The 20,380-nt window shown below is 37.7% G+C and overlaps 1 protein-coding gene across 3 annotated transcripts in view; it reads left to right on the forward strand.

The window, feature by feature from the left end:
* The window catches only part of ZFAT (zinc finger and AT-hook domain containing), a 134,523-nt gene that overhangs the window by 67,254 nt on the left and 46,889 nt on the right, over positions 1–20,380 (forward strand). For all 3 annotated transcript variants that reach the window (XM_071553800.1, XM_071553799.1, XM_071553801.1), the window contains 4 exons: positions 1,985–2,245; positions 9,125–9,298; positions 17,577–17,727; positions 18,003–19,471. In XM_071553800.1, coding sequence (XP_071409901.1) covers positions 1,985–2,245; positions 9,125–9,298; positions 17,577–17,727; positions 18,003–19,471 — 2,055 coding nt within the window. The remainder of the gene's footprint in view (positions 1–1,984; positions 2,246–9,124; positions 9,299–17,576; positions 17,728–18,002; positions 19,472–20,380) is intronic.

Below are 20,380 nucleotides of genomic sequence, written 5' to 3' on the forward strand. Positions count from 1 at the left end.
ACCAAGGAGCAGAGAAAAGAAATTACTGTGATAAGCCTCAGAAGTTCTGGTGATGTATCAGTTGCCCATATGAGCCCTCCTGCCCCTTTTGTTTTTGCTGCATAGTGCCTGCCACCAAACCCTTTTAAATGTTTGAGAACTGCTGTAAATTCTCCTACTGGTGGGCACATTTACAGAAATTTGTAAAATTTGCACATTCTTTCTTTGTGTATTTGTAACACTATTAGTCACGGTGATAAAAACTGCATTTTGTAAGCCATAGCAGAGGTTCTACCACTAACCTTCTGAAGCAGCACTTTTCACATTTCCACTTTCATGCAAGATTTTGTTTCATTTTCTGTCTTAATATGAAATTTACATTAAAATAGTCAGGAAGAACCATCTCTTTGACCTGATTTTTCTTGTTTTGATGGGTAGTCTGATGATTGCATTGTAAAATAATGAAAAGAATATTATACACGGAGAATATGGTGGTTGCATTCACTCTTTCAATCCTGGGATTTAATTATTTTATGGTAACCTGAGCGGTATCCACACCTGTATTCCTGATATTGGACACATTAGCAAAGTGTGACCTTTAGACAGGTTGATGTGAAGATAATTGTTGTTTGTTGGCTTGTTTTAATTGTATGTTAATTTCTTCAACTCAAGGCACCAAATATTGATTGCAGAGGTTCAATGGATATCTAAATAACATGAATGGTAGCAAAGAGAAGTCTTGAGAGCACTGAAATCACCCTTTTCTGATAATTGACAAAACTACTTTCACTGGAGTAGCAAAAAAATTCAGGACACTGATGGAGTTGCAAAAACTTAAAGGGAAAGTGTTCCTTTTTTTATTCATAGTGAGGTTTTTTATAGGTTTATTATATTTATTTAAGCAAATAGGTACTCGATCACTCCTATAAGGAGACAGAATGCTCTCTTTTTCAGTTGGTAGTAATTACATTATTAACTTAGGGCTGTGGTCTCTGAATGGGGGTTTTTGTTTGCCTGGTATACTTAAAGGAAATGCTAAACAGATTATGAATAAGATGTTGCCACCACCTCCTGTTCTCCTACATCATCTCCCTTACGATACCCTGACATCATTTTTCCATATGCTTTAAATCAGTTCAGTAAGGTCTTTTGGCACTTGGACTTGAAAATTATTTGTGGTTTGTTGTTTTTTGGGGTTTTTTAATATTCTTTCTTTTTGTGATTTTTCAGACTTTTACTGTGTCAATCTCAATTGACAGAATCTGTGATTCTTCAGCAGTGATGAGAGATATGTTAAGCAGGAAATACAGTATATATTGTCATGCATTTCTGTGCATGACATCTCATTGATTTAATCAGTATTTCCTCTACAGAAATACGGAAATGTAAAATTATATTGTATTTATTAGGAGGTGTGGATGACTTCTGATTTTAATTAAAGAAACATTTTTAGCATGGCTTCTGGAGTTCATTTGTTACCAACAATTTTTTTGCCAGCTTTTGGGTAGAGAGTGCTAACAATAAAGAACCACAGGAAATATTAAGGAGTAATTATTCAATATATTAAAAGGACAATGAACTTTTAAAATATAAATTGTTTTTCTCTGATTACATCTCAATACTAAAATAATTTCATTGAAAATGATTTAAATTAAAAGGATTCTTTTAGAGTGCCAGAACACAGTTGAACAACTTGTTAGGATGCATGTGCAGATACAGTTTCATAACAGTCTAGAAAAGTGCTTGCAGTGTAATTTATGTAAAACTGTGGCACTTTGACATCTGCTGATCTCAATCACACAAACGTTATTGCTTTGCAGCCACCAGAAATGCCAGCAAATACCACTGCTTGAAGTAAGTTTGTGTGAAGCTAACCTTTTTTAAGTTTTCAGGATAAAATCTGTCAAACTTCATTTAATATACCTATTTTTCAAATATGAGATATTATCTAATTAGCTGTAGAATTTAATGATAGCTTCCTTTAAACTTTAACTTTCTTTTCTAGAGCTGCTTGTAGCAAAGAGGAAAAGGGGCAGACCAAAAGGATCTACTAAGAAGTGTTGTGTGGATGAAGATGTGGCAGAAAACAATGCTGTTCCAAGTGAAGAAACTCCCCCTGGAACAGAAGAGGGCGCAGAACTGTCTGAGGTCTCATCAGGCAGCTTAGAATGTAGGAAATGCAATCGCAAGTTCTCCAACACACGTCAGCTGACTAAACATATCTGCATTATGGTTCTAAATGAAGGAGAGGATGAAGGAGATGGAGGTAAGAACATATCTAACAAAAAATCTGAAACATTTGTGGAACAGTGTGTTTCCACCTTAAGACCTGACTTGTAATCCCCCATGTTTGGTTTTAAATGGAATGGAGTTGTCTGTCTCTTGTAACACAAAAAGCACATTGAAGCAAAACTGAGCATAAATTCAGACAAGACACTGAATTTTTTTCAAAATGGTTAAAATGTTTATTGCACTTATGATTGTCTTAAAACTCCCTGAAACACTTCTTTCGCATTAGCAACTGTTCAGTTTCTCACAAAGAGGATTATAGTTTTTCAGTGAGAAAGGCCATGCAGGTAAGCATCACACATAGAGGAGGAAGGATGATGCTGTACAGGTGTTTCTATCCTGTGACTTGGGAAACCTGAATTCTGTTCTCTTCTTTTGATAGCGTCTGCTTTTCTCTGTTGCTAAAGTTCTTAGAGCTGGATGGAGATTTTTATTGAAGGCCTGTGAATCTTCCAGAAGTGTAATACCTGTTCTCACATTTCAGACACCATAGTTCAGAGCAGATGGCTAAAAAACACAGGGAGCTTAGGCTGCAGATTCCTCTCCTGTAGTCTTTGACATTTTATCTAATACATACAGGTTGTTTTATTTTTCCCCTTTTATCCATGTCTTTCCAACTTGGACTTTATTTTTTGATTCTTCTGGTATTTTTCTATAGGTTGTTTTTTTGTACTACTTTCTTATGTTTTTCCTTTCTTGCAAAGCTTAGGACTGTATGGACATCTGATTAATAATCAGTATGTTTTCATTTTGCACTGTGTCTGGCTGCAGTGGAGTTAATTTTCTTTGTAGCAGCTCATTTGATGCAGTGTTTTATATTTGTGACCAAAATAATGTTTTAGCAATTGATAAAATAGGCTAAACATTTAAATATTGAAAAGATATGTATTGATATTCTGTGTGATATTCTTTATTGAGAGAAACATATGTTTTGAGCTGAAGGTCAAATATTCATAAAGGTTTCCAAGTAATAAAATGTTTTGCCATAGGTCTACAAAGGAAATGTTGAAATCCCTAACATAACGGACATTTGTAATTAAAATGGATAAATCACTATAAAATTCTACTGAAACTGAAATGTGTAGAGGTCAGAGGACTATTTCATGGACACAGTAGGCCTCGGCTGTTCTTTCCTTCTGTGATGAGTGATCTGCATTGACTTCTCAGAAATCAGTGCCTCCTTGATAGTTCTCTAACTTTTAGGGGAGTCACTAGGCCTTACTGCTTACTGACATCCTTGTGCATCAAAAAAAAGAAAACTTGATTTATATTTTTGCAGATGCAGTGGGTTGACCCTGTCTGGACTCCAGGTGTCCACTGAAGCCGCTCTATCACTCCCCTCCTTGTCTGGACTGGGCAGAGATCACTCACCAGTCACCATCACAGGCAAAACAGACACAACCAGGGGAAATTAGTTTATTACCAATTGAATCAGAGCAGGATAATTAGTAGTAAAGCCGAATCTTAAAGCACTTTGTCCCTATCCCTCCCTTCTTCCTGAGCTCAATTTCACTCCTTGCCCGGAGTGATGCAGGAGGACTCGGAATGGATGGTGTGGTCAGTTTATCACACGTTTTCTGTGCTGCTGCTTCATCCTAATTGGAAGGACTCCTCACACTCTTCCTCTGCTCCAGCATGTGGTCCCTCCCATGGGAACTAGTCCTTCATGAACCACTCCAGCATGAGTCCCCCATGGGGTCACAAGTCCTGCTGCAGCCTGGGGGCTCCTCTTTTCAAAGGCCCACAGGTTCTGCCAGGAGCCTTCTCCAGTGTGGGCATTCCACAGGGTCACAGCTTCCTTCAGGCAGGACCTTGCTCTATTGTGGAGTCCTTCAGGGGAGGCAGGTGGATGTCTGACCTCCCCCCACACTCTGGCCCTCCATGGGCTGCAGGGGCACAGCTGCCTCACCATGGTCTGCATTACAGGCTACAGGGGAATCTGCTCCAGTGCCTGGAGTGCCTCCTCTTCCTCCTTCTTCACTGCAGAGTTTTTTCTCTCACATTTGCTCACTCTTTTCTCCAGCAGCCATTGCACAGTTGCTATTTTTTCCCTTTCTTAAACACATTATCCCAGGGGTGTTACCACTGTCACTGCTGGGCTCAGTCTTGGCCAGCAATGAGTCCTTCTGGCCTGGTTGAACATGGGGCAAGTTTCTGGCAGCTTCTGACTGAAGCCAAACTTGTAGCCCCTCTGCCACCCAAACCTGTCCACACAAACCCAATATAGCACAGAATTAAAAAATGTCCATTGTACTTAGCAATCCCCCATGTACAGGCTTAGTAAATGTTCTTTTTTTATAGAGGCCTTATTTCCCTAAGCAATTTGCTCTGATGTAATCTGAGCTGTTTGTACACCTGTTTGTTTCTTCTTGGTTAAACCAAGTTAACAGTTCTGGCTAATGTTTTGTATCTGGCTGGCTGGTGGTGCTGCCATCCAGTGTTTTTGTCCTTAGACAAAACTAGAAGAGTTGAGGTTCTTTTGAACAGCCGTGTGTTTTCACTGTGTCTGCTTCCAGTCAGAAAACTGAGCTGCTTCAGCTTCCAGTGGTGGGGTGGGATAGGTTTTGGGATTTGGGCTGTTTGACTGTCTCAGTCTCCAAGCAACTGCCTCTAAGCTTCCTTGTTTTGAGAGATAGACAACAGGTTATTATTTTAGCCACCATCCCTCTCCCACACTGTGACATACCTGAATCTCTGGTAAGATATGAGAGGACTTTGAAGGGCTGGGGATTTGCGTGCAAGACATATTACAACACTGGACAGAGTCTCTTCTCTGGAGTAAACCATTCATTCATTCTGAAAAAAGAGTCTGCATAACTCTGAAAGATGTCACTTTTGGCCTTACTTTGAAATGTTTTTGCCATCAGCTGGGTTCTGATTTAAATTAATTCTTCTGCAAGTAGTGTCTCTGCACGAGAAACAATTGTCTGTGTTCATTTTAAATGGCCAGTTCACTTTTTTCCAAGCTGCTCTCTTGCTGCTATGAAATATTAGTGCTTTTAGGGGTTAAGAAATATTACTTTGAATGAAGGATAATTTAAAAACATGCCAGTTAAGGATGTGTAGCTGTGCCCACAAAATGTCGTACATCCAATTACAAGTGTCAAGAGCAGTCTTTTCAGTTAATGGCTGCAGCAGAATCGTGGGACAGATGAACGATCCAGTTCGAAGGGACTCTGAAAGCACTGATTACTTCAAGTTGATAGTGGCTTTACCAATCAACAGAGACACAACCACCTCTTAAACATGTTAGAAGGCGCAGGCACACCGTTGTATTTCTTGCACAAATGCAAGCAGGCATTTGAAACTCCTGTCGCTGGGGAGGGGAAGTCACTTTATCCATCTGTTGGATCCAGGTGCCAGCTGACAAAGTGCTAAGCTCACTGCTTAGAAAACGAGATGCAAAGTGAGACAGTTTGTCTAAACAAAGCTGTTCAGGAGCAAGCAAAGGTCTATACTGCTTTGGGAGACTCAGCGTAGCTATTCAAATGGTATATACTCCATATTCTCTTAAATTATTTTAAAATCACTTATGAGTGTTCCTTTATTATGCAGGTGAACTGTCCAAGTTGTGAGGGACAAAGACACTTACTTTTGACACTCTAATCCACAATGCCAACCCTGAAGGAATTTTTTCCAGGAAGATTAAATGCGGAATTCCAGGAACTAAATGCTTTTGAGATGGCTGCACAGTCTAGAAAGGCTGTTTGAGCCCTGTGGTCAAAGTTGAAGCTCTTGTTTTTCATTATAACATACTTTTGTCAACCTCTTAATCCCTTCCTAAAGTTCACCTTCCAGGTCAGGATGTTTTGGTGTAGAAAGTGTTCAGGAACAAAGCAGCTGTCATTGAGAGGAGATTTTTATTGACTCGGTGATTTGATGGGGCGTGTTGGTTTGGGGGATTTTTAAGTCTCTTTCAGGTTGCATACAGGCTACAAAATAGTTCTTTCTAGGAAAGAAAAGCAGCATGAAACATTTGTTAGCTCGTTCCTGTGGTCATAGTTATTCACAAATATGGATCACAAACAAATTCAGCTCTGTGGTTCGTTGGGTTTTTTTTCAATATTCAGAAGTTAACAGTTCCAGGTTAACATGAAAAGCATGAAACAGCGAAGTTTTGTTCTTTGATTTCAGGCACTTTCCTCATTAAACTGATTAAGTCTTTAGTGGTTAGACAGGAGGATTTAGGAGCAGGGTACTTGGATTCTATTCATGTGACTACTAGGAATTACATGACTGCAAGCAAAGTGGACAAAATTCTGTTGTCCTCATGACAGCTTTTATTCCTGTCTATAGTTCTGAATTTATTTTAGCTAAAACATGTTTTGCCCAGTTATATAAAATCTGTTTTTCCCTGATGTTAGCACTAACTCTTGCTGTCCACTGAACAAAAGCACAGTAATTGACCCAATTATTTTTTGTATTTGTTGTTTAACAGTTTGTGATGTAGCCCCAGGGAAACATAATTCAATAAGCATCTTAAATTCTTTGTGTCTTCTGATTCTTTATGAGAAGACTTTCTTCTGCTGGTAGTCTGCTCCTGCTGAGAAATTTGTGGTGATTTATTTTCTTGTTCATAGTAAACTAACAGAGCCTGTTTGATGAAGAACATCTGGAAAAATGTGTTTATTTCATAGAACATTAAGGTTGAAAAAGATCTCTTAAGATAGATTCCCACCGTTTCCTTCCACCCTTGTTCATCACACCAAAAGAAACCACTGCACAATCAGTTTCTGCTCAAAACTGCTGGAATTTGCTGGAATTTTTCTTTATATTCAAATAGCCCTTTCAGGTATTGCAGAGAAATGTCACTGTTAGAATTACACAGTTTCAGTATAAATGAATAATTTATATTAAGGAATTAAATGAGAACATTATGAGACTCTTTATAAAGAGCAATATTTTCCAAAACCATAGAGGTCTACAGAGGAGAAGGTAGTTGAGAAGAGACATAGATCAAGGAAATTATCTAATGAAATTGAAGAAATCATTAGAAGGCACTGAAAAGCTGGGGGCTATCCTGGCAGAAGATCTGGAAGCTGAGCCAGAAGCATTGCTAACATGACTCCATGGAAATATGATGGGCTAACTGAGTTTGAATTCAGATTGCTATCTGCTTATTCCTCATTTTGGGGGTTGTAAATATGAATTTCAGATTTGTGGATTACCATCAAGATATTACCAGTTGTCAGTGTGCACTTTCTGCCTCAGGATGCCTGAGAATGATAAACTTGTTCCTGCATACCTTGTTTCCTTCTGGTTTTGTGCCCCTATCTCAGTAGAACAGCTACAACACATGGATATAGATGGAATGAATTACTCTGCAGATTAAGTCAACTGATTTAGATTCAGGGGGAAAAAAAAGAAAAATTCTCTGTGTTTATTTACAATTTTCTTCCATCAGTTTCTGCTTTCCTTATTCATTACCTCTGGTCCATTTGCATAATGCCTTTATTTGCCAACTTAGTTTTCTCTAGCCTGCATTTTCTACCACTTCATCTAAGACATTTTATTGGTATAAACTTAGAGTTCTCCGTTCTTATTTTTATGATGCCTAGTTATTTATATATAAGCAGATTTGGGTTTTATTGTTTAGGGGTTTTTTAGAATTTCAGTAAGGAAGTCCTCATTTGATTTAAGGAAGAAATAGCTTCAAGGAAGAATTCAGCTGATTTCTGATTATTCGTTTGTCGGGTTCTGAAAATTTAGCTTCCAACAGCAAGAAAACTGACAAGCTTAAACAGTAAACTTTGTTCAACAAAGGCTGAGACAACATCCCATCAGGAAGGACAACAAGGCCTGTTGATGTTCAGCCATGCTGATTAGCTGTCTCTGGTTCCAAGATAAAGATGGACTTTAAGATGAATATTATCAATTCATGTTGAAACCCTTTGTTTCTCTCTTCCCCTCATGTAAATCCCTGAGATAGCAGAACAGTGACTGTTTCTGTAACTTAGCAAAGTATTGTGTAACTCTCTCATTAAAATAAGTCCTTCCTGGGTTACCTTAAATCTTCCTCCCTATTAGCATGTGCTGTTCAGAAACCTTAAATTGCATGTTGCATGTTCAATAAAGTATTCCAGTTTTCATCCCCAGGACTGGGATTGTTATTATTGACCTTCACATTCCTTCTTATTTCAGATGAGTGTTTTGTATGCAACTATTACATGGCTTTCTAGTAAGTAGTAAGCAGGTCCACAGCTTATCCAGTTTAAGAGACTGAAGGCATTCTGAACAGCAACAGGGAATTATTTGGAAATGCAGTTGCATATCAGGAGTTGAGTTGAACCAAAGAGCTGTTTGGAACCCTAGTTCTTCTTGAATAAACACTAAGAAGAAAAGTATGTTTCTGGCTGTTGATTCACAGTAACATGCGGGAAAAAAGGCCCGGTTAAGAGAGACTGTTGGAGGACTTTCCTTTAAATAAGATGGATAAGGAATCCAGTATTAGAAGAAATAATTCTAAGATGATCAGAACAATTAAATAAGGAAAAGAGAAAAATAATTTGTTCATTAATCAGAAAATTTTAAGGACTTTGACAAAGTTTGTTGAATTTTCACAGAAATCCACAATAATGTGAAATAATTTAGAAACACAAATGTCTCATAGTCCATTTTTAAAATTTTGGGGTTTTTTCTCTCTTTTTTCTGTTTGTGTAGGTATCAGACTAGTTTTATTTAACAGAGGGAAAAGAGTTCCACTTTAGGGATCATGCAGCACATCTTGTTTTGATAACATCTCTCTTTCTACAGTAGCATTAATTTCCTCTCCATTCATTCATGTAGTGTCAGCGACTGTGTTTTACCTGCATTGCTTTTGTACATAGTTACCTTCTTTTTCATGTTTGCTCTTTAGGTAATGATTCTGACGTTGACCTTGACAGGAAGGAAGATGAGCGAGAAAAAACTCCCAAGAGGCCCCGAGTTCAGAAAACAGAGAAAACCCCATCAACTAAGGAGTCTGAACAGGTTCAAGGAGCTAAAAATCCGATTATAAGTGTGGTTTTGACAGCCCATGAAGCTATTCCAGGTAATGAAAATCACCAATTACTGTATGAAGCAGTCACTAGTTTAAGACCAAACTGGTTGGGATATTTATTGCATGAAAAATATGTAGTAATATTTGATTATCATGATGCAGGGTCTCTGCATCTGGCAGCTGCGTAATTTTAGAACTTAAGTAGCATTTTTTCTTAGGTGTGATAAATGCTGGACCTGTTGTAGTTATCTGCATTAACATCTGTTGTGTTTAGCCTGTGAATGATTTTAAAGAAGATAATGATAAAACATTGACCAAAGAACAGAAAAGAATTTTTTCCTGTAGATTCTGTCTTAGGCTTTTGATTTGTACATTATGATAAGTGTAGAATTGTTTATGCAAGCAAACAGCTTTATATATTTATATATATATATATATATGTGTATATGTATATATTTATACATACAAGTAGTTTGACAGAAAACATGTAAATATATTTGAAAAAACAAGTTCTACATCATTATTAAAGTATTCAAAGTATTTATTTTAAAACTAGGTTTACATATCTGTTTATATAAACCATTAACTCACCTGACTATCAGAATCCCTTTTCAATGGTTTTGTGCATTATTTTCAGCTTCGTAGCTTTGTCATTCTCCTTTTTGTTATTGCTAACATTTCTGAGTATTTGTTTTGCTTATAACTGTCAGAACAACTTGAATGTCTTTATTTATTTTCTTGTTGTGGTTTGGAAGCTGTCTGGATTTTCTGTGTTGTTGTTTAATGTCTTTTGATGTTGAGATCTGAGATATGCTTGGAGTTTGTTTCCTAAAATGTATTTCTGGTTGCAATGGTAGAGGAAGCTGGATGAGCTGCCTATGAATATCCTGTGTGCTTAGAAGGGAAGTAAAAAAACCTTTCATATTCATAATTTAGGATTTGCTGTTTCAGAGTTTTGTTTTTACATTGAGCTGTTAAAAATCTGGTCTTGCAATATTGTAGTTACAGAGGAAGATTGAAGAGGACTGGTGAGCCCTGGAAGTGTGGAAACCATTTTGGGGTAGTTTAAGTTCTGCACTGCTTCATTTCACTAACAACAGCTCCCTCTCTCTTGGGTGATGTAATGCTAGACTCTTTCCTAGCTGTTAGCAGACACTCATTTTCCCACTGTGTCTCCCACCTTTGGCCTCTTTCCCACTGCATGTGGCTTTTCTCCCATCTTGGTGCTTGTTCCTGTCCCTGCCACACGTGGCACGCCCCTCGTGTTCTCTGCTCCTTCTTCTGGGAAAAAAGGAACATGTGCTAGCTGGTTAAGGGGCTCATGTAGGTGTCAGTCATTGGGTTTCTATGAGGTTAGGTTATGGATGTAAACAAACCTCCTCCCCTCCTCAAGCCCTTTGGAAAGAGCTGTAACTAGGGGCCGCCCTCTCACGATGCTTATTTCTGAGAGGCTTGTAAGAATTTTTCTCTTAGATCTTTACATTTCTGACAAGGACTAGAAGAATTTTCAAGAGGGGAAGGAAATACATCATGTATGGTGCAATCAAAGATCCATTTTCATACAAAACTAGCCTAAAAATGCAAATGAAATAATAGTGAATACAGATAGTGAAGCAATGCGATGTGGGAGAGGAAATGAAAATCTAGAGGACACAGGTGACTTAATTACTACCTAGTACAATTTTTTATTGGATAACAAAAATTTGGGGTTTTCTTTGCACATATGCTTTTTGAGGGACTCAAAATGTTAAAACAACTTCAGCTTTGGAGTTACTGCATAGAAGATGATACATTCAGAAGGCTTTAATGAACCAAGAGGATTTATGGTAAAGTGAGAACCTGCAGCAGTTTTTCAAGGTCCTCTCATTTATTTGATTGACAATTAGTAATCTTACTACATTCAAGTTCCCAGCTAAAATATATGTAATAAAAATGTCATTGTTGTTAAGACAGATAAAAATTGTCATCCGACCTTTCAGAGTTTGGAAATTCAAGAAGATACAATAACTCTTTGAAGATGAAAGAGAAAAAGATTTTTTTAATACAATTACATTTTAATTTATTTTCCATTGATTTTTCTTCTTTTTTTTTCATTAATTTCCATGATTTAACTTTGCCTTAATGTCACTAGCAATTCTTATTCTGTTCTTGTTCCTCAGTAGTATTTTAATGACTAGAGTTTTTAATAAAGATCTTTCATAGTCTTTTATTTCATTTTTCTGGAGGTATATCATGTGCTGAAGAGGTGAATTAGTGCTATAGACTGCTGTTGAAGAATATTAATAGATAAAACAGTTCTCCCTTCTCCACTGCTTTCTGTGTGCTAGACTGAAAACAAAGTTTAAAGGTGCTTAAGCACTAGCTAAACTTGGTCATCTGTAGCCACCTGTTACCTAACTTCAAAGATGCATGAAAATATTCCTTTCTGTCCAGTGCATTAAAATATTGGTGAAGGTTTCAGATGACAATTAGACGAAGAGAGAAGGCCTTCAGAATGAGTTCTATTTTATTCTCAGTATAAAGGAACTACTCAGACTGTATTTCTCCCTTCTCACATGATTCTTTTGGAAGTATTGCATTAACATTTGCCATAATTTTGCTATGCACTATTTAAGTTTGGAACATTGTTTTACATCATGTGTTCACTAGGTTATGACTAAATTGATTTCTTCAAAATCCCTTTGAACAAGCAGGTGACTTAGTTTTTAACTTCCCAAAAAGGACAGTTGGGCAACATTGATTTTCACCAATGTTCATCTTCTGCAATTTTTTCTTGGAAGGCATATGAAATGTAACACATTTGCAGCTTTGGAAATCTGATAGCTTGCATTAACTCACGGAGTAAATACAGCTTGAATAATAGTTGTAGACATGGACCTGTTGGAGCAAGTCCAGAGGAGGGCACAAAGATGATTAGAGGGCTGGAGCACTTCTGCCATGGAGACAGAGTGAGCTGTGGTTGTTCAGCCTGGCTCCAGAGAGATCCAGAGAGATCTTCAAACAGCTTTCCAGAGCCTAAAGGGGACCTACAAGAAAGGTGGAGAGGGACTTTTGACAAGGACATGTAGTGGTGGCACCAGGGGGAATGGCTTCAAATTGAAAGAGGGTAGATTTAGATTAGATAGTATGAAGAATTTCCTCACTGTAGGGATGATGAGTTACTGGAACAGGTTGCCCAGAGAAGTTGTGGCTGTCCCATCCCTGGAAGTGTTCAAGACCAGGTAGGATGGGGCTTGGAGCAACCTGGTCTAGTGAAAGGTGTCCCTGCCCATGGCAGCAGGATTGGAACTGGATGATCTTTATGGTCCCTTCCATCCCAAACCATTTGATGGTTCTGTAACTGGAGGGACCTGGGGATCTTGAAGAGAAGTGCTGTGGTCATGGACATGTACACCTGATCCCAGATCAAATATAGTACAATTTTTCTTAAGCATCATAATTAAGAACAAAAGTGAATAACTACAGTTATTTGCACATCTGTAAGTAGTTTGTTTTGAATGGCAGATACTTTGTTTTGTAGTCTATTTTTAAGAAAAAATGAGTAAATTCAGCCAAATATTCAATCTTCTGGTCTTTTTATCTATTTTTTTTCACATGTTTAAATTCTATAAATTATCTAGCCTTCTAAAATCAATTTATTATTCATGTTTAATTAGTTTGATACGAGAGATTTGAACATCTACTGTTTTTTTAATGTAAATCCAGTAATATTTTAAAGACTCAGCTTGTTACTAGCAGAGTTAAGTTCCTGTGAAGATGGTCAATGGTAGAATGTTTTGAGGTTTATGGGTTTTTTTTTCAAGAAATACAAAAATAGCATGAAGTGTTCAATTTCTTGGTGATTATTAATTTTTGTTTTCTAAAGTTGGATTTTTTTTCTCTTACAAATTCTTAATACAACACTTTACAGGTTCTTCTCTCCCTGTTTTCCAATTAGGAACCACTGCTTATAAAATTCCAGCTGAGTTCTCCTGCTACTATACTCTTTGTTGTAATTTATGAATGCTTGGTTCCTTCTCTCATTGAGATTTTTAGGCAGTGAGGAAGAAGTGGAAGAATGTTATTTTGCTTACCATTTTGGGACTGACAGTGTAACTGATGATAGTCTTTTCTCTTTAATTGATAACAATCTTTCCTATTTAAGACTATTTTTTTTCTGTGACTCATGGGATCATGGTTCTGGATTTATGACACATCTGAAGGGATTTCATATCAGATAAAATGAGCCTCTCAAGGGAAAGGAGGAGGATTGGAACTACCCCTTTTTAAAGTATCTGAGTCAGTAAGTACAGATTTCTGTCACAGGCAAGTGCTTTCCTCCGACCCCAGCTTCCTGTCCTTTGGATGATTGTGCCCATTGCTGCAGTTTTGTGGTAAAGCACACCAGAAAACTGATAATGTATTTACAGAAAGAGAGATGTGATGCAAATTTTTACCAGATTCCCTCTCTAATCCTCTTCATCTTCAAGAACTCCTGTGCTGGCTCTTTTAAGGCATCACCAACAGGTAATTGAGTGGCGGGCTAGAGAACAGACACTAACCTTGTGCTGTTGAAAAGTGAAGCCTTTGCCATCTGAATGTGAGCAGGCACTTATGTTATCATGGTACAGATTGATTTAGCTCAGACAGTCTCTTGAAAAGGGTAGGGGTCTTGATCACTCCATTCACAAGTGTGTGTTTCTATGTCTTTGTCTGAGTTAAAATGTGTTTAATCTCATGATGAGCTAACCTATACAAATATGGAAAGGTTGTTTTGCTGTTTTGAGCTTTATTTTGGGGGACAGGGATAGATTTGCGTGGGGAACATTGGGGATTATGGATAGAGTTGGTTTCTGTTGATTGGACTTTCAGAACTCTTACCAGAGATCATACAAATTTGGCACACATTATGCAGAATCAAGGGGTTTCTCCAGCACTGTCCTCCTTGACATTCATTTCAGCATTTTCCACAGGATATTGTAGAAACAAAAAATGCATTCCTTCAAAGAGATTGTAAGAAACAAATATCCACTTCATACCCACAGCACATTATTTTACCTGTACAGACCAGAGTACCTACATATAATGATTTTTTTTTAAACTTAAACTTCAGCTAAGGTCCCTTTTTTTTTAAAAAAAAAAGCAATTCATTTAGTCAGATCAGTTGTCTCTAAAGGCAGTTTTGTAGCATCTGTATAGGAAAGAAGTAAAAAACTTAGTGTGTAAAGTCTCCTGCATTCTGACATTGAGCTGGTGTTTGAACATGGATGATCATATTTAATACATATCTATTAATTGGTCTATATCCCTTCTGGAATGCATTTATATTTTCAGTCCCTGTGACATTGTGGAGTAATTATTGCATAATTTAATTACACACAGAGTGAAATCGCACGTTCTTTTGTTTTGTTTTAAGCCTGCTGACTACTTACTGAGCTGTTCTTTGTGGTTTATGAGATAATGATCATTCATGCTTTTTTCATAGTGTTGCCAATTTGAGAGGTCTTTCTTATATTCCTCTATCACCTGTCACTCTTCCAAGCTGAAGGTCTCAGAATTATGTATCTCTTTTAAAAAAAAAAGGAATTTTGTCTTTTTTACTGTTTGCTGGTTCTTCTTGATTCTGTTTTGTGGTCTGTACTTGAAATTTTAGGAGGTTCATAGAATTTATTTGAATTGGTAGGAGTTTGTTTGATGATATCTTCTGTTTTATTTCTGACCCATTCCTAATAATTCTTTTACCTTTTAGAATGTTGATAAGTATTGGAGAGCTCTATAATGAAAAGGACAACCTGCTTTTCTAAGAGACAGACTGTAAGAGATCAGAGGCCATCCCTGAGTCTGAGCCAGAGATGAGGCTTGTTGGATGCTGCTTGTCTGTAGAAATTCCTGTCAGAATGTCTAGAGGAACTCAAGTCTTACTACTCTGAAAGCAGATTTACTTCGATGATATTGACTGAAAAGAGGAAAGCAAAAAACATAAATAAAGTCTAGTGAACTAAAGTCCATTCTGCACTTAAAAGAAGAAATACAGTAGTGCTGCATGAAGGATATTTTGAAAGAAATAATCAGTACAGTTAACCTCTTTTTTTTTTTGTCTTCCTGCTATTTATATGCTCTGACTCCTTGAAATGATCATCTAGGGAAACAGGAAAAACTTCTCTTTCTTACTGGTGTATGGTATTTTTAATGAAAAATAAGAGCTTGTATCTGTTCGCCTTGTTCTTATGTTTTTCTCTAGCTGGAATATTGAGGACTTGTGGGTTCACTGCTTACTAGGTTGGGTAGAGCCTAGAAACCAATTTCCACACTTTCTGGCATATGCTGTAGTCATTAGTTTGTGATCTAGCAGTGATTGCTGTGGCTGCTGGTCCATTACCAGCCCACAGGCAGCATCCCAAGTGCATGAACAGACATCAATGTTTTCTTAATGCTTCCCTATCTTGTAAGGGTTGGAGGCAGCTACCTGCCATGACAGGACAGGATTGCCTCCTATGAGCAAGTGCTGCATCAGTATATTCAGAGACATGGATCTCCCTGCTTAGGTTTTTAAAGGCTTTTGTCTCTCTATGAACTGCATGGGGAATTTAGAGGCAGTAATAATAGAATAACCTTGGAGCTTTCTGCCCACTCAACGTATGCAAAATACTGATGAGTTCGTATTTATCTAGTGAGTTAGTATATATTTAGTTCACCCAATTTAGGTGATTAAATTTTTATAGTGGTAGTACAAAAGTCTATTAAACAGTTCAGCAGTCCTTTCAGGAAATACTCAAACATCCAGAAAGGCAGAAGGGCACAGAGGAGAGTTAGTGTGAATCATTTAATGAGGATCTTTGTCTCACATTCAGGAAATGGGAGACCTGGAAGAGGTAGCCATGCATATAAAGCAGTTCAGGATCTATTTTCTTTTAATTGAGTCATTCTAAATATAAAGAGTTTGCTTCTATTTTAAGTACTGAAGTATGGGAACACCAGTCCGGTGTGCACTGTCTTTTATATCACCTTTATACTGAACCTACTGATTGAACCATGTCTCCTGTGCTGTAATGACAAGCTCCCATCTCAATGGACTACCAGAGTGCAATATGGGAGATGCAATTCTGCTGGACAACCTGACACTTGTGGAAGAGGGAGGCACAGAAAGAATATTTATAATATATACATATATATATATATATATATATATATATATATATATATTTTAAAATGTTCTGGTAATATTTAGACTGAAAACTTGGAAGATCAGTTCTGATAAACCTGCAAAATCTTTAGTATGGAACTGAAAGCATTATTAAAAACAGTAGTCAAAAAAAGCCATTTTTAGATGCAGCCAGTTCAGTGAGTAGCAGAGCTACTACAGTCAGTGTAGTTACAGAGCTGGCTAGTGTCCCATCTGATAGAAAAAGCTTCGATAGCCTTACGAACTCCCAAATGGCCTCTTCTCAAAATATTCTATTTCCCACTTCAGATTACCTTGAGGGACCCAGGGTATCTCCATCTTTCTCCCTTTTCTTGCCTACAGCATGGCTTTCCTATACTTAATGCCCCTCAGTCTTTCACACCTGATGGGTAACTCCCACTGTTTCAGAGACTTCATGTTAACACTGCCTATATTTTGTAAATAATATCTTCAGGAGTCTGATCTTAATGCATTCAGTGGAACCCCTTTACTACTGCTCCTAATGGAGACTGAGAAGTACATATGGAACACAGAGTCATAAAATATCCTGAGCTGGGAGGGGAACCACAAGGATCATCGAGTCCAACTCCTGGCCCCAAGGACCTGAGAACCTTGTCCAAATACTTACTCCTTGACCTCTGGCAGACTTGGGGCTATGGCCACTTGCCTGGGGAGCCTGTTCCAAACATATTCTTTTATTCTGAGGGGATGGCAGTATAAGGAGATTAAAGAAAAGATATGCAGACTTTTAAATATAGACTAAATTGTATTTTACCCAGCCTTATTTGTGGAACTGATTAAACAGCTTGACAGAAGTCTTCAAAGGATATGGTATGAGGCAGAAACAGAAAAAAATTAAATTTCATTTCTGAAAGTTACACTCTTTTAAAGGTGGAAATACTTGAGTGTAGGATCTCATAGTAGCAGGCATCAAGCACCATGAGAAACCCTCAGTCCTGGCACATTATTAAGCAGATCTGTGATGTAAGTACTGATGTCTTCTTGAAGTTTATCCATCATTTTATGCACAGTAATTTAACAACAGAAACTAAAATAGTTGAGCCAGTGATTACAGAGTTTGATGTTTTGTTTACACTTGTGTATTATAGGCAATGCACATTTTAGTATGAGATTTTTAGTGAGCATGTCTTTGTTTCTTGCTTATAGGAGCCACAAAAATTGTTCCTGTTGAGGCTGCTCCCCAGGAAAGTGAACCCACAGCTCCAGAGACAGCAGTTCAAGAGCCATCACAACGAAAAGGATATCAAGAATATGCCATTCAGCAAACCCCATATGAACAGGCAATGAAATCAAGCCGGTAATTTTGAAGCTCTTACATTTATATTCATGCAGAATATGAATGAAATGCTTCCCCATCCATTTTCATAAAACTGAAATATTTTCTGAGTCCTTAAGTAAAGGAACAGCTGAAAATAATCTCTACAGAAGTTGTATAATTTAGCATGCCTGTGGAGAATACATTTAAAAAAACCCTTAACATTTCTGTCCATTATGAATATTTAGGGAATTTTGACACAATATGTCATCAAGTTTCAATATTGTAAATATAATTGATTTGTTTTTTCTTTTTAGGTTGGGCCCAACTCAACTGAAGATTTTTACATGTGAATACTGTAACAAGGTGTTCAAATTTAAACACTCCCTCCAAGCACATTTGAGGATTCATACAAATGAGAAGCCTTACAAGTGTCCTTCCTGCAGTTATGCCAGTGCAATCAAAGCCAACCTAAATGTTCACATGAGGAAACATACAGGGGAGAAGTTCAGCTGCGATTATTGTACATTCACGTGTCTCAGCAAAGGCCATCTCAAAGTTCACATCGAAAGGGTTCATAAGAAAATTAAGCAGCATTGTCGCTTCTGCAAAAAAAAATACTCAGATGTCAAAAATTTGATTAAACACATCAAGGAAACTCATGACCTTCAAGACAAAAAGGTGAAAGATGTTTTCGATGAGCTGTGCTTGATGACACGAGAGGGCAAAAGACAACTTCTTTATGATTGTCATATTTGTGAACGCAAATTCAAAAATGAACTCGATCGAGACCGTCACATGCTTGTTCATGGTGATGAAAGACCCTTTGCTTGTGAGCTCTGTGGTCATGGAGCCACTAAATACCAAGCCCTCGAGCTTCATGTTCGGAAGCACCCCTTTGTATATGTATGCTCTGTGTGCCTAAAGAAGTTTGTCAGTTCTGTGAGACTCCGTGCTCACATCAAAGACGTGCACGCAGATCTGCAGGAGGACTCTGTTTTTAACAGTTCTATCAACCAAAGCTTCTGCCTGCTTGAGCCAGGAGGGGACATCCAGCCAGAAGCCCTTGGTGAACAGCAAACACAAACTACAGATGAATCTACTATCACAGGTACTTATGCTGTTGACACACCACAGCCATCTGCTTGTGAAGGTGAATCAACAGCTGCAGATGTAAACCATAATGGTCAACCTAATGGTGATGCAAAAATGGATGCAGTCTTTTCCTTGGAATTTGAAAATCCTCTGGTGAATAGTGTGACCGAGACGCTATGTCAGACAACAGACATAGCAGTCCCAGACATTCAGCCCTGTGTAGCACCAGATTGCTTTCTGCTGAAAAATGGTACTGCTGGTCCTGAGGAGTTAAAAGTTCCTCCTCCAAAGGAAGAGGAAGTTAATCACTGCAGTTCTGTAAATGAACAGGGTGAAGAAATTCATCTTTTACTGCCTGAAGACAAAAGTTTAAATCTGAGTCAGAACAATGCAATGACTGAAAACCTTCCAGTCTCTGAAGAGAGAATCCAGTCTGCTCACTCTAGTGAATCAGAAACAAGCAATCCTCCAATTCAGAACTTGGCAGAGTCCACAGACCCTTTGCCAGCACCAGAGGTCAGAGCAGCCACCAGCCCACAGGCAGCCTTTTCCAACATGGCTACATCCAACGGTGGGACTGGATCCGTTGCCTTTATGCAGATCTTGGATAGCTTGCAGAAGAGGCAAATGAACATGGAGTTGTGTGAGAGGATAAGGAAGGTTTATGGGGACTTAGAATGTGAATATTGCGGTAAGGAGCAGTGGAATTATCTTTGTTTTAGTTGTTTAAAATATTATGTAGTGAGCTTTCTATCTCTTGCTGCTCTGGTTTACAGTGTTTGATATATTTCTGTATCTTTTCAGTAGTATTAATTTTGTAGTTCAATATGGATTCTGAGGTCCAGTGATATTTATTTTTTGCTATGTAAATAGTGTAAAATTAGTTAAATCTCCTCAAAAAACCCATTAGTGGAATATAATATAGCGAAGGAGTGATTTGCAAAGTTCAATTTTCTGCTGATGTCAAATGTAGAATTAGATTATTTCTGTCCATCTGCCTCTCCCCAAGTCATACTTTCACTGGGGCCAAACACAGCAGATTTAGGCATGCAATCAGCATTAGTCAGTCCATGCTTTAATGCTTAAGCTTCATTATCAGCTTAGTGTAAAATACAGAATGTTTTTCATATAGTATAGGAGGATCTGTGGTAACATACATTCTGTGGAATAGGTACACATATACTTGCATATTTTTATGACTTGTTCTGAACCAGGTTCTTCAAGGTGAAAATCTTTATTACATATTGTCATATCAAGACTATTCTGATTGTAATTGTAGGGGGTTTTTAATTGATGAAAGTGGGAATAATGCACCATTTGCTTTTATTCTGGCTGAAAAATGTTTGTGTTTACTTAACTGGAAAGGAAACAATATGGGGTTTGTGTTGCAGTCCTAATTCTTGAAAAGGAAGAGGAATTAAAATATAAAAAAATAAGTTTTTGAAACACCATAACACTGCTTTACCTTAGATGAATTGCTCTGCACTTTTTGGTGCTATGGTGTCAGAAAGGCTTGTAGGCAGGAGTAACATGAAAGGAAGTTAAAAAAAGTATTTTGACAGTCTTTTTTAGTGTGCAGGTGCATTTGGATTTTTTGTGT

The sequence above is a fragment of the Pithys albifrons genome, chromosome 4 (assembly GCF_047495875.1).
Source record: "Pithys albifrons albifrons isolate INPA30051 chromosome 4, PitAlb_v1, whole genome shotgun sequence".
Classification (NCBI taxonomy): domain Eukaryota; kingdom Metazoa; phylum Chordata; class Aves; order Passeriformes; family Thamnophilidae; genus Pithys; species Pithys albifrons.